The 15,507-nt window shown below is 37.7% G+C and overlaps 1 protein-coding gene across 1 annotated transcript; it reads left to right on the plus strand.

Annotated features, from left to right (window-relative positions):
• The first annotated feature begins 10,340 nt into the window (after positions 1-10,340).
• Positions 10,341-14,455, plus strand: LOC147543720 (Transducin family protein / WD-40 repeat family protein). Its single transcript, XM_086633272.1, has 12 exons — positions 10,341-10,538; positions 10,648-10,808; positions 10,932-11,010; positions 11,122-11,304; positions 11,445-11,543; positions 12,724-12,892; positions 12,997-13,103; positions 13,195-13,334; positions 13,419-13,491; positions 13,601-13,713; positions 13,829-13,946; positions 14,060-14,455. The coding sequence occupies exons 1-12, from the start codon at positions 10,491-10,493 to the stop codon at positions 14,189-14,191; spliced, it is 1,422 nt and encodes a 473-aa protein (XP_086489398.1). The 5' UTR covers positions 10,341-10,490; the 3' UTR covers positions 14,192-14,455.
• The last annotated feature ends 1,052 nt before the right edge of the window (positions 14,456-15,507 follow it).

A 15,507-nucleotide genomic window follows, 5' to 3' on the forward strand; every position in this document is an offset into this window, starting at 1 on the left:
GCATATTCCACATGGGACAGTAGTAAAATCAAAGTCATCAGCCTTTTGTCCCTTAGATTGACTAGGTTGAGAACTAGAAACTCTTGGAATGATATCCTTCTTTATTTGAGATTGATTCTTATAGTAAGATGGTGAAGGTTTAAACCCATGTCTTGGAATTGGCTTTTGATTATATCTCTTAACATAATAAGCTTCTTGTTCACTGTCTCTAGATAATAACCACTGTTCATGTTGGATTAGTCTGGATTTCAGTTGAGCAAGTGATAAAATTTCATTATTTGCTCTCAAAGCAATGGTAAACTGATCATAGTCTGAACTTAATCCTTGAATTGCTAATCTAACTAATTCTTGATCAGATACCCTATCATGAACAGACGTTAGAGAATCTGCAATTTGTTTCAATTCTCTTAGATATTCAGAAATGGTGGCATTTCCTTTCTTAATTGTTTGTATTTTTCTTCTTAATTGGTCTTTTTGTGATTCTAAACCCTCATTATTAGTAGTATAAAGATAATCCCAAATCTCTTTAGCTGTTGATAAACCATAGATGTCATAATATACTGACTTAGACAGAGTACTTTTGAGATAAGATTGGAAAAAATTTTCTCTACTCCTCCATTGTTGGAAGTCTGGGTTTACTTGTTCAATCCCTTGAATGAACTTAAGCTGTGGTGGCTGTTCAATAGTACCAGTGACAAACCCTAGCAATTCATAAGTGCTAAGAAGGGTTTCAACTTGGTCTTTCCACATGAGATAGTTAGTATCATCTAACTTTTCAGTGATAAAGCTAGTAACAGATGAAATAGGTGGTAAATTACCTTGATTTCAAGCCATTGATGACAGCTTGGATCAAAGTCTGAAAAACAAGTAAGTAAAAACTAAATCTTCTTTATGTTGATGATGATGAATATTCTGAATGTTAAATCTTCTGAATGTTTAATCTGCTGAATTTTAATGATCTTCTTTGTTGTTTGCGAGATATTGATTGCTATTAAGCTCTTTGGAGAGGAAAACCCTAGATATTGATCTTCAAAACCTAGACTGATACCATGTAAGAAATCCTTCTCCAAGAACTTGATTTTATTTTCAATCTTATTGTACTTCAATTACAGAAATCTATTTATACTCTTAGAAATGAAGAAAGTAAAATAGAAAAATAGAAAAACAGAAAAACAGAAAAACAGAAAAGTTAGTTATGAAAACTAACTTCAACTAACTTTTCTTATTTCAGCTCAAAGGTTGTTAAGATGGTGCCTTTATCAACTCTTCTCTACTGGATGTGGGCTTGACAGAGAATGTATCTTCTTTGACTGGTCACACTTGGTCAGACATGACCTAGGTATAAGAGGCAAAATTATGCCCTAATTTATTTGTTGTAGCTTTGCACAAACCCTAGTTTCACAACATGATAACATTTTATCAATGTAGTTGCTTCTTTCATGACAAACGTGATTATTGGCTAGTGAAGTAGTCGAGTTGTTATCAACGAACACTTAGGTTGGATCGACTTGAGGGCACTTAAGACGCTTAAACATACTTCTTAACTAAATGGCATTGCAACTCGCAAAGATATATAACTGATACATATTCCGCTTCAAAAATAGACAAAGTCACAACGATTTGTTTCTTGCAAGTCCAAGTAAAAACAATATAACCCCTAAAAATGCAAAACCCGATATACGCTTTATTTCATCTAAGTCTTAATCCCAATCACTTTCGAAATATTGAAGGAGCTTATAATAATGTACACAAGGAAAAAACAAACACCATCATTGAGCGTGCCTTTCATATATCGAAGGAATTTTTGCAACAATAAGATGAGAGCGATCTGGTGTTTGGTATACCTACACACTAACCCAACTTTCTAGAGAATAACGGTCTTGCACATGTAACATATTTTAGGCTTTTAATCAAACTTTTGAAAGGATCTACATTGCTTCTTGTTGTGCAATTTCTTAATTCCATCTGTCCACTTTAAAGAGGTCCGCTTATAGTGCAATTTCAAACTTTTGAAAGGATCTACATTGCTTCTTGTTGTGCAATTTTTTAATTCCATCAGTCCACTTTGAGAAATAAATATGTCAGCTTTCATTTGTTTTATTTCAATTTCAAGGAAATAACACATCAACCATATGTCAGTTATATTTAATTCCTTAATCATGTTCTTCTTGAACTCTTCAACTAAATTTGGATCATTTTTGGTGAATATCGAACCATATCAACATAGAGACAAACAAACAACATACTTCCATCTTCTTTCAGTTTCATGTACAATATATGCTTATGAGGGAATTTTCAAACTCATTTTTGTTGAAAGTATTTATTAATTCTTGCATTTCATGCACGAGGAACTTGCTTTAACCCATATAAAGTATTCTTTAACTTATATACTTTATCTTTTTTGGCTCTAATACAACCTATAGGTTATTGTTCAACGTTTGTATATCTTCCTCAACGACAACATTCACGAAAGCCGACTTGACATCGAGTTTCTAGTTGTTTTCATATGGGCAACGAGAGCAAATACCTCACTATAATCAATGTTGGCTCTCTGCTTATAACCTTTCGCTACAACTCTTTGTTCGTATCTTTGGACTTCTCGACTTACATTCTACTTTGTCTTGTACACCCACTTCACACCAATAGGATTGTACCTTTTGGTGAACTTGTCAACTCCCCATTTATGATTCTTTTAGATAGAACTAATTTCTTCATCTATTGCATTTCCGCAGTTTTTCTTCTTGAATAACTTCTTCATAATTTGTATGGACACAATTTATGAGAAAACAACATAAGTTTAATTCTCCTACATATATCCACAACTTCATATAGATTTCTTTCATGTTTCCTGTTTTCATTGATCTATCACTAAAACTTCCTTCCAGTGACGAGGAAGATGAAGACGGAATAAAGCTGATGATGAATTATCTATACATTGGTTTTGTTACTCTTTGAATATTTTTTGGTGCTTCTTCTTCTACCTCTTCTTCTCCTTTAAGCTCAAGCTCAAGCTCAAACTCAACTAGAGTATATCTTTTACTCTCCACTTCTATGTCATTATTTCTTCTTCAAATATAACATATCTACTTAGGAGAATTTTAGGGGCAGCTGGGTTAAATAATGTGAAACTTACCAAGAAAGATGCACATTTGTCATCAATTTTTATTTTTCTCGCTTTAGGTGTCTTCGCATAGATAATAGACCAAAATAGTTTTAGATGAGCGCTTATAATATATAGTCCCATGTCTCTTTCACTGTCTTCTTGTACACATCTGTGAGCAACGAGTATGCAACACATGCCACAACTTCTCTTCTCCATGCAATATTTTTTATTTTAATATACTTCTTGCCATAATTAATCCATGCTATTTTTTCCTCTCGGATACTCCATTTAGTTGTGTTGTGTATGATGTGGTAAGTCTATGAATAATTCCATAATCTTTGCTAAACATGTCAAATTTTTTTAAAACGTTTCCCCCCACCTCGATCGGACTTAGTTTCTTGATTACACAACCACTTTGTTTTAAACCTGTGAGAGGCAGAGGCGGTTTGGAAATTGGCTATGGCGGTTTGTGCAATTGGAGGCGGTTTAGGATGCTTCAATTTTTTGGCGGTTTAGTTTTGGTTTCCAATTCTAAATTGGAATTGGTTTCCAAAATTTGGTTCCCCCACCGGCTTATATTATAATATAAATAGGGGGTCTTGGGTCCAATCTAATCATCACCAACACAAGCAACAACAATTCTTCTTTAGAGAGAGCTAAAGAGAGAGAGCAAGTGAGAGAGAAATATTTTGTTCATAGTTTTGAGCGGTATTTAATTTCTCGGTCGTCGAAGATTTAGTATAGAAGGTTAATTTCTATACGGTACCATCTTGGGACGAACTTGCGGGTTGTGTTAGTCGTCTTCATCTATCCTTCAATAAAGATTTCTTGTTCGCCCGAGGACGTAGGCTTTAAAGCCGAACCTCGTTAAATTCTGTTCGCATATTTGATTTGACTTAGCTTTTCGATTAATCATCATAATCGAATCAATTTCTAGGATAGGTTCGATAGCTTCCGCGACTTTTAGTTATAACAATTGGTACCAGAGCCTTGTTGAGATTGAACGAAGAGAAGATGGGATCGAGAAGTGGTACGGTCAAATCAGGGAAATATGAGATAGAGAAGTTCAATGGGAAAAACGATTTTTCTTATTGGCGGATGCAGATGAAGAATCTGTTAATCTCGCAGAAATTACACAAGACGTTGACGGGAAAGAAACCAGGAGATATGTCAGATGAGGATTGGGAAGAGTTACATCTCGAAGCACGGGCTACCATTATGTTGTGTCTTGAGAGGGACGTGGCGTTCCTAGTAGACGGAGAAGCAACGGCGGCAGGTGTGTGGATCGGGTCTACTTAAAATCCAAATTATTCACATGTAGAATGGAAGAGGGTTCTTCTATTCAGGAATATGTGAATAGGTTTGACAGGATTATCTCAGATTTGAAGGATATTGATGTTAAGGTTGAGGATGAGGACCAAGCCCTCATATTATTACTTTCATTGCCTAAATCCTATGAGAACCTTGTTCAAACTTTGATGCTTGTTGGTGATAGTCTAAGCATGGAAGAGACGAGAAATTCGTTATTAGCGGATGACCTTCGTAAGGTTGCTACTAGCAGTATGGCGTCGGGTGGAGTAGACAAGGATCAAGCACAAGGGTTGTTTGTAACGAGGGGGAGGAGTAATGAAAGGGGAAAGGGAAAGGGCGGGAAATCTAGATCCAAATCTAGAGGCTCTTTCAAGAAAACGTGCTTTAGTTGTGGTGAGCTTGGCCACTTTAAAGCGGCTTGTCCAAAGAGAAAGTTGAAGCAAAAGAACGAAGGCTACAAGGAGAAACAAGAGATGCAAGCGGCGGGATATGTGTCAGAAGAGGCAGACGAATGTTTCTCGGTGACAGAGGTGTCTGAGAAGATCTTCGATAAGTGGATGCTTGATTCAGGGGCGTCACACCATATGTGTCCAAATAGGGAGTGGTTTACTACCTATAGGAGTATAGATGGTGGTACAGTTATACTGGGTGATGATAGTATATGTAAAACTGTGGGACTCGGAATAATACGGATCAAGATGCACGATGGAGTGGTGAGAACATTGACGGACGTAAGACACATACCCGATTTGCGGAAAAATCTAATTTCCCTTGGTGTGTTGGAGCGGAACGGCTGTAAGATAATTATAGAGAATGGCTCCATAAAAGTCGTTAAGGGTTCTTTGGTGGTAATGAGAGGTACTCGTTACGGTAATTTATACAAACTTTTGGGGACAACAATTACTGGAGATGTAGCAGTAGGAATCAGTGGAAGGGATCCAACGGCTAGTACGAGGCTTTGGCATATGCGCCTTGGGCATATGTCAGAAAAGGGTTTATCTTTAATGTGCGGGAAAGGCTTGTTGAAGGACATGAAGAAGCCTTGTATGGAGTTTTGTGAGCATTGTGTGTTCGGGAAGGCACACAGGGTGACGTTCTCTTCAAGCAAGCACAGGAGCAAAGAGGTATTAGACTACGTACATACCGATGTCTGGGGACCGGCAAAGTTACCTTCCAAGGGTGGTTCCAGGTATTTTGTTACATTCGTTGATGATCATTCGAGATTTGTCTGGCTTTATTTTATGAAGCATAAGAATGAGGTATTCAACACATTCCTGGTGTGGAAAGCAATGGTTGAGAACAAAACTGGTCGAAAGCTGAAGACGTTAAGGTCGGATAATGGGACCGAGTACACGGATGGGGCATTCAAGGAGTTTTGTAATCAGGAAGGCATTGTGAGGCACTGGACAGTAGTAAACACACCTCAGCAGAATGGAGTCGCAGAGAGATTGAACCGTACAATACTTGAGAAGGCTAGATGTATGCGCTCCAATTCGGGATTAGGCGTAGAATGGTGGGCAGAATCTGTTGCTACAGCTTGTTATATTGTGAACAGATCTCCACATTCTTCTTTAGATGGCGGCATACCTTACGAGGTGTGGTCAGGTGAACATGCAGATTACGGGAGACTTAAGGTTTTCGGTTGTACGGCCTATTACCATGTTAAAGGTAACATACTTGACAATAGAGCAAAGAAGGCAATTTTCTTAGGATATGCTACAGGAGTCAAGGGTTATCGGCTATGGTGTACGGAAGACAAGAAGTTTGTAATCAGCAGAGATGTGGTGTTTGATGAGTCATCTATTGTAGCTATGGCGAAAGCTACGGTGCCTAATTGTGGTGATGTTGGGTCTACTAAAGCTCAAGTAGTGGAAGTAGAAGCCGAAGACCAACGGGTTTCTAGGAATCATGATCAGGTGGAGCATCAGGATAAAACTCAGGATGAGGAAATTGATGAACTCGATCATGAGGAGGTTCAAGGGGAAGGTACACAAGTTTTACAACAACAGCAGCAGGATGTTTCGGTACACACTAGGCCGAAACGGTTATATAAGCCGGTACAGAGGTTAGGGTCAGACAAACCTCTTAGGCATTACGAGCAGGCAAATGTGGTTGAATATGCACTCTCGTTGGAAGACGACGAGCCGGTCACCTTCAAACAAGCTATTACCGCGGAGGAAAGAGAGAGTTGGTTGGTTGCTATGCAAGAAGAGATGAAGTCTCTTCACAAGAACCAGACATGGGAGGTTGTCCCATTGCCCGAAGGTAAGTCTGTTATTGGTTGTAAATGGGTATACAAGAAGAAAGAGGATTCTTCCGAAATCAAGGGTACAAGGTATAAGGCAAGACTAGTGGCCAAGGGATATGCACAGAAAGAAGGGGTCGACTACAATGAGATTTTCTCACCGGTCGTGAAACATACTTCTATTCGGGTGCTATTGAGTATTGTTGCTCACAGGGATCTTGAGCTGGAACAACTCGATGTTAAAACCGCCTTCTTGCACGGAGATTTGGAAGAAGAAATTTATATGGCTCAACCTGAGGGATACAAGGTTGAGGGTAAAGAAAATCAAGTATGTCGTTTGAGGAAATCTCTTTACGGATTAAAACAATCCCCTCGCCAATGGTACAAACGATTTGATTTTTTCATGCTAAAGCATGGTTTTCGCAGAAGTGACTATGATTGTTGTGTATACATCAAGAAGCTTCGCGAAGGTGACTTTATTTATCTCCTTTTGTATGTGGATGACATGCTTATTGCTTCTCGAAGCATGGTGGAGATAGATAAGTTGAAATCTCATCTCAGTCAAGAGTTTGAGATGAAAGAAATGGGCGCTGCAAAGAAGATACTGGGAATGGAGATTAAGAAAGAGCGGTCAAGTAAGAAACTGTACTTGAATCAGAAAGGTTACATCGAACGAGTAGTTTCTCGATTCGGGATGCAGAATGCGAAGGCGGTGTCAACACCTTTGGCACCACACTTCAGGCTATCGGGAAAACAATCTCCCACTACTACGGTGGAGAAGGATCATATGGATCGTGTACCGTATGCTAGTGCAGTTGGCAGTTTGATGTACGCTATGGTGTGTACTCGTCCAGATATTTCACAAGCGGTCAGTGTGGTTAGTAGGTTTATGGCAAACCCGGGGAAGACACATTGGGAAGCTGTGAAGTGGGTCTTGAGGTACTTGAAGGGTACCGCTGATACGGGTTTGTGCTTTGGTGGAGACACATGTCAAGTAAGCGGTTATGTTGACTCGGATTATGCTGGCGATCTAGATAGAAGACGATCTACTACTGGTTATGTATTTAAGGTACATGGTGCTCCAGTTAATTGGCGATCAATGTTACAATCTACAGTTGCGTTATCTACTACGGAGGCCGAGTATATGGCTTTGGCCGAGGGTGTGAAGGAAGCATTGTGGTTGTGGGGTCTTCTAGACGATCTGGGGATTAAGCAGGAGTGCGTAGATGTATGGTGTGATAGTCAAAGTGCAATCCACTTGGCGAAGAATCAGGTTCATCATGCTCGCACTAAGCATATCGATGTCAGGTATCACTTTGTACGAGATGTCATAGAGGAAGGTGATGTTTCTCTCATGAAGGTACACACAGATGAGAATCCCGCAGACATGTTGACTAAAGTGGTGACGTGTAGCAAATTTCAGCATTGTCTGGAATTGCTACAAATCGGCTCGTGTTAAGTTGCCCGAAAGGGCGTAATGGCGACAAGGTAAACTTTATGTGAAGGATTGGTAAAACTACGGTAGGCTTGATCCTATAAAAGGGTACGTAGGCAGCCATGGTCATATGGTGCAGTCGGATGAAGTTACAAGAAGCAGATATATCTTACAAGGAGTATCCTGGTGTTCGTCCAAAATTTGAGGTGTATCAAATTGTGTACGAGGTGGAGAATTGTGAGAGGCAGAGGCGGTTTGGAAATTGGCTATGGCGGTTTGTGCAATTGGAGGCGGTTTAGGATGCTTCAATTTTTTGGCGGTTTAGTTTTGGTTTCCAATTCTAAATTGGAATTGGTTTCCAAAATTTGGTTCCCCCACCGGCTTATATTATTATTATAATATAAATAGGGGGTCTTAGGTCCAATCTAATCATCACCAACACAAGCAACAACAATTCTTCTTTAGAGAGAGCTAAAGAGAGAGAGCAAGTGAGAGAGAAATATTTTGTTCATAGTTTTGAGCGGTATTTAATTTCTCGGTCGTCGAAGATTTAGTATAGAAGGTTAATTTCTATACGGTACCATCTTGGGACGAACTTGCGGGTTGTGTTAGTCGTCTTCATCTATCCTTCAATAAAGATTTCTTGTTCGCCCGAGGACGTAGGCTTTAAAGCCGAACCTCGTTAAATTCTGTTCGCATATTTGATTTTGACTTAGCTTTTCGATTAATCATCATAATCGAATCAATTTCTAGGATAAGTTCGATAGCTTCCGCGACTTTTAGTTCTAACAAAACCGTATTAATTCTTGAGTATTTTAAACATTTCAAGTTATTTAATTTGACTTTTTATTAAATATACCCATATTTTCCCTACTATAATCATCAATGATAGAAAGTAAGAAGATAATTGTTTTTCAATTTGTCGACATCGACAATGAACCACAAACATTGTTATTCAAAAGTTTTAAGAGATTATAAGCTCCTCACCTTCCTTCTTTACTCACACTTTATTTGGGTGATCATATATGGTAAGCCTATAACAATATTCTTGCTTGCCAAGTATTCATATCATGAATGTTTAGATTCTAAGTCTCAAAATACCAAATCTTTGTATGTGATTCATTAAACCCATCACAAGGAAATAAAAATGTAGGATTCACATTAATTTCTACATCATTCTCGACAAAAGTTTCTTCTTCACCAACCTCATTTTCAGATTGTACCAACATTCATGCCCAAGCTTGTGACAACCGTATCATTTTCCTTTTCCCCTTGGTACATTTGTTCATTCTCCTGTATTAAAATATTTTTGCCTTTTTGGCTTCTAAGTCTCTTCCACGATCGTAATCTCTACAATGACTTTTGTAGTCTCTTTTCTTTGGGGTGTAAATTATTTTTCTTCTAGGTAATCTTAGCTTGCAGTACTTGATCCACCGAGTGATTTGAAGTGCTTGCAACATTTCTATTCATCCTTTGTTCATGAGTTTACAATGTTCCTATTAATTCATCCACCGCCTTAGATTTTAAATCTTTTGACTTTTACGAACAATAACCACATTATCACACTTAGGTGTCAAAGAGCGTAAAATGTTTTCCATGACCCTAGCATCGTCACATTTTTTTTACAGAACCTTCTCGTTTCGTTAACACTTGATTTTTCTTAAGAACATCAATCCCTTGATATGTAGATTTTTATATATCTTTCTTCCCTGGGATCTTAAAGAACACCCTTGTGTACATCATTCATAATTATCTTCTTGTTGAGTTGGTTCTAAGTAACTATTTTGAAGTACAATTTCCCGCAAGTCTTGAGATCCCAATAAAACATTAATCTGGAAACACAGATGTCCATAGTTCTCTTTTGTAAATCTAGGTATTTGAGGTTGTATCATATTTGTCATTATTCTTACAAGATCCCAAAAATTTACAAACCCTAGATTCACACAATGTTTAAATTGATAAAATTATATAGCTTCTATTCCAATTTGTTGGAGATTAGAATGTATAGACGAAAAATATCTCAAAACAAGCCCAAGCCCAACAGACATATTCGGTTGAGGCCCAAATTCAACAATATGGGTGTGTGAATTACAAAAAATAGTTTGTATAAATTTCCATTACGAAGACTCCAAATAACTGCCATAAGCCCACTTGAACGCTCATAGTGGGCCTCTATTGCGTACGGCCCAGTAAGATTTCCCCCAGTTCAAAAAAACCCAACCCAAATACAAATAAGGTCACTAATTAGTGGCAATTTTATGACTAGGCGTCAACCTCTAAATAGAGGAGAAACAAATAGACCTCTAAAACCCTAACAACTCGACCTCCAACTACATCCCCTGATTTATAAACCCTAATCCCATCATTCTAGCCGTTCTCTGCAAAATCAATCAAAAATGGTTCGTAGTCTGAAAAACCCTAAGAAGGCAAAAAGAAAGAACAAGGTATTCTCTAAAATCTAGGGTTCTTATTAAGTTGTTTTGTCTAAATGGCTGTGGATTAATCATTAGTTCATCAATTAAGTAATTTACTTTTCGCTTTTGTTGTTTACAGGTTTCCAAGAAGGAAAACGGAGAATCATCTTCAGTACCATCTGTTCCTGCCAAAGTATGGCAACCAGGTGTTGATGCTTTAGAAGAAGGAGAAGAATTGCAGTGTGATCCTTCTGCTTATAATTCACTTCATGGATTTCATCTCGGATGGCCTTGTTTAAGGTGCAGTTAAAACCCTTGTTTTCTATTTCCTTATTCCAGTTTAGATCTTTTTGATTATAAAAATGAAATGATAGTCAAGTTCAAATTTTTATTGTTTTCTCACAATCAAATTTTGTAATTCAGTTTCGATATCGTAAAGGATTCACTAGGTTTAGTTCGGACCCAGTTTCCTCATACCGTATATTGCGTTGCAGGCACTCAGGTTTGATTATTTCACTGAATTTCAATTTTTTATTGTAGTTTTCGTTTATTTTCTTTGAGGTGAATCGAGTATGAAACAAGATTATGAATTTGAGAATGATTGTTTTTGCAGGCTGAGAAAGCTTCTTTGAATTCTATAGGAATATTTAAATTATCAAAAATATCAGGAAAAAGGCGAGATTTAGTTCCTGCTAAGGCTGATGGAGATGGGTCTGAGATGGGTAGTGATGAAAGTAGTAGCGATGAAGATGAAGAGAATGAAGAAAATGGTGGACCTAATCCTCCGGTTTTGCAAGTAATCTCTTTTCTTTCTCATTTAATTGTACTTTGTTAATAAGAAAAACATATTTCCTAGGGTTGCCTCCATTTGATAGTTTCATTGTGTATGACAATTGACAAAGAACACTGATTTCTTTTTCATTTGTATTTCGGTAGATGCGAAAAGTGGCACATGAAGGATGCGTAAATCGTATACGTGCGATGACGCAGATGCCTCATATATGTGCGTCGTGGGGAGATACCGGTCTTGTGCAGGTTGGCTATACATTTGTGATCTCAAGAGAACCTCTTTTTATTGATTGACATCTTTTTCTGATTATTAGTATCATACTAACATGTGAAACCTACACTAGTTGGATCGTAACATGTCTAATTGTCTAATCCCTCTGTCGGAGGACGAGGTTCTTAATCGTACTTTTTCAAAAAAAATGTCGTACTATCATGAACTCATGATAGATTGGGTAGATATTTATGGTGCTGTTTATTACGAGCTTCAAAACAAACTAAAATTTGTGACCTAATACTAAGCTTCTTCAAGACTGAAGAGGTTTAAAGGCTTGATTTATGGTCATAGGGGAAGGACTAAAGAAGTATTTAACAAGTCGTATTCCAAAACAAGGTTACCAGATTCGCTGGAACCCCCTGCGAACCGCGATCTGATTCGCGCGTACCCTTTTAGGGTACGTTAGCGAACCAGATCGCCCGATCTAGCGAACCGATTCTCATGAAGAAAGATAGGAACACAATCGAAATTTTTTGGGATGAACACAATCGAAAAATGGGAGAATTAGTTATAAATACAATTATTAGTGAAGAATTTTGGGAGAAATTTTATATTAATCGAATTATGTACCGAATTATCGTACCGAATAGGTATACCCCCCACGTACCGGATACGCTCTAATAGGCGTACCGTGTACCCGTTTTCGTACCGCGTACCGCGAATCTGGTAACCTTGTTCCAAAATGTCTAAATGAAAATGAAATAACACAGAGCTAATCCGTAAGGCAGGTTAGGTAATGTATGAGATATAGATGACAATAGTTCTCAAAACATTAAATCGTTTAATAAACTTCTTGACTGAGGTCAACAACAGGTTTTGACCACGTACAATCTTTTCTTTAAGCTGAACGAAAAGTAAACCCAGATTTGAGTTTTTCTCAGTTTTATTCAAAAATTTTCCCTTTTTCTGTTCATCTTTTTTATTCGTTTGTTGTATAAACATAGTGCTTTGGGCTTGTACTGTAAGTGTCTTTGTTCCATATAAGAAAATTACATTTATGCAAACACATGTATAAATAAGATTGTTAACTAATAACCTAAATAAGAAAGGCGAGTGAATCACGAGTCACACGGTTGTTTACAAAACTTAAAGGATATCTCAAATGTTAGTACTTCGGTTGTGCTTTTTGCACTCACAAACTACTCCATGCAGATATGGGATTTCAGCTCCCACTTAAATGCTTTAGCTGCATTAGAAGCAGATGTGAACACTGGAGCTTCTGCAGTACATAATCAGGCCCCGCTGATGAAGTTTGGTGGGCACAAAGATGAAGGGTATGCTATAGATTGGAGTCCTCTTGTTCCTCGAAGGCTTGTGTCAGGTACAGTCTATATGTTATTTGACTAAATATCATTACCGAGTATCTTCAAGTGCTCAATTGACCAACGCAATCGTAAGTATTTGATGACACTTTCGTATTCTTAGGGGATTGCAAAAATTGTATTCACTTATGGGAACCTGCATCTGATACGGCGTGGAATGTGGATGCTAAACCATTTATCGGACATGCTGCAAGTGTTGAAGATCTTCAAGTATGTGTTCATGACCTTCTTTTTGATATCCAATTGATGCAGATTCTGGCTTCTACTATGCAATTTTAATCATCTATTCTTATTCATACAGTGGAGCCCAACAGAAAGCGATGTGTTTGCTTCTTGTTCTGTCGATGGAACTATTGCTATTTGGGATACCCGTATAGGGAAATCACCTGCAGGCACTATAAAGGCACATAAGGCAGATGTGAACGTTATCTCATGGAATCGGTATGTAAAAAATTTTTTCATTTTCATGTCTTGGTGGATTTAATAATAGTTTTCTTACTCTTTCTTCCGTGATGATTTAATTAGGCTAGCAAGCTGTATGTTAGCATCTGGAAGCGATGATGGCACATTTTCTATTCGTGATCTTAGATTGCTCCAGGTATTAAGCTGCACTTTTTTTCTCCTTGTGATGATTGAGTGCAGTAGAAAAGTTTCTTATTTTAATTTTTGGAATCACATTCCTGATGATAGTTTTGGGTTGATTGCAGGGAGATTCACTAGTTGCTCACTTTGAATACCATAAACACCCAATCACCTCCATTGAGTGGAGTCCCCATGAACCTTCCACCTTGGCTGTCTCATCAGCAGACAATCAGCTAACGTAAGAATTATATACTATATATATACACAGATATACCTGTCATACTAAATCAGTGAAGGAAATTTAAGAACTCTTTTTGGATTGAATATGGGTTTGCTTTGATTGTGATTACCAGGATTTGGGATCTTTCCCTGGAGAGAGACGAAGAAGAAGAAGCTGAGTTCAGAGCTAAATTAAAAGAGCAAGCGAATGCCCCACAAGATTTACCACCACAACTGCTCTTCGTCCATCAGGTTGTTATTTCCCATTGCCATATATATCATCTTCTTGTGAACACTGCCGTTCCCAAATATCTATCTCATTTTCTTAACTAAATTTTACATTTTTTTCGGTTAACTGAAAACAGGGTCAGAAAGACTTGAAAGAACTTCATTGGCATACTCAAATCCCAGGGATGATCATGTCAACAGCGGGAGATGGCTTTAATGTCCTGATGCCTTCTAATGTGGAAACTACTATCCCAGGAGCAGGTGCCTAAACTTATCAAGGAATCTAAACGACAAATAAGAGAATACCCATATAGATTTCGAAATTGGAAAGGAAACCGCTTTCCGTTTATCTGTCGTGCATCAGTTTTGTTTCAGAATTCTGTTATAAATTTTGTTTTCTTAAAAGTAGATACGATTTCTGAAATCGAAAATGGTGTTAGGTATTTTAGATTCAGTTTGATACTACTTCTTCCGTCTCAAATTAAGATACTTAGACCTAATTTCTTAAAAAATTTCACATATTTTTGCTTCCACTTAGTCTTATTGAATGCTCAGCTTTGTGTAATTTTTCTTTTAGGCTAAATTTAAAGGTCGCGGCTTTGGGAAATAAAGAATAATCTCTAGGGAATAAATTCTCTAGGGAATCCATGTTTTTTGTACATTCTCGAGGGAATATTTTATTTTAGTCCAAAAATTCATTTGATCTAACATTACCCCTTAATCTTCATCTTCTTTATCCCCTTCACCACCACAAGTTTACACCACCACCATTGTCTTTCCTCTCTTTCCCCTCTTCTCCTGTTTAACTCATTGTTACCCTATATATATATACTAGGGTATAGCCCGTGCCCTATGGTCACGGAAATTTCTATATGCATGTTAGGTAGTTTTGGTTTTTTGTGGGTAGTTATAAAAAAATGGGAGAGAATTAAGGAACTTCTGTTTTAGTGAGTTTGAAATTCAATTTTGGTTGTGGAATGTCGTGGTTCGAAAAGGTGGGAGAGAATTAAGGAATTTCTGTTTTAGTGGGTTTGAAATTCAATTTTAGTGGTTAGATTAGACAATTCTTGATCAATATCGGACGGACGTGAATATCCAAAACATAAATCTACGGTCCACCTCAAAAAACACCATTGTGTTTTATATAATATATATATATATATATATCTTTCTTGTTGCTTTCATTTCTCTATGTATATCTCTCTCCCTCCCTCTCTCTCGTTCTCTCTTTCTCTCTCTATCTCTCTCAATGGCAATCTCTATGTCGTTCACACTCTAGATCTCTCACTCTCTTTTATTGTAGATCACTCCCGTTATTTATCTCGGTGTATACATTTCTTTATGTCGGTTTGTTATTTATCTTCATTGTGGCCACGAAACGTTTTGTAGCCACGAAATGGTCATGGCCACAAAATGTTTTGTGGCCACGAAACGTTTTGTAGCCACGAAATGGTCATCGTCACAAAACGTTTTGTAGACACGAAATGTTTCGTGGCCACGAAATCATCGAGGAAGATCTCGTCAGAAACCCTCTTCAATGTCAAATTCTGACGAAGTGAACAATTCCCTTTGTTAGAACAGTGTC

Source organism: Eschscholzia californica, unplaced genomic scaffold (assembly GCF_041429995.1).
Source record: "Eschscholzia californica isolate CP2 unplaced genomic scaffold, dmEscCali1.0.p SCAF_4, whole genome shotgun sequence".
NCBI lineage: Eukaryota > Viridiplantae > Streptophyta > Magnoliopsida > Ranunculales > Papaveraceae > Eschscholzia > Eschscholzia californica.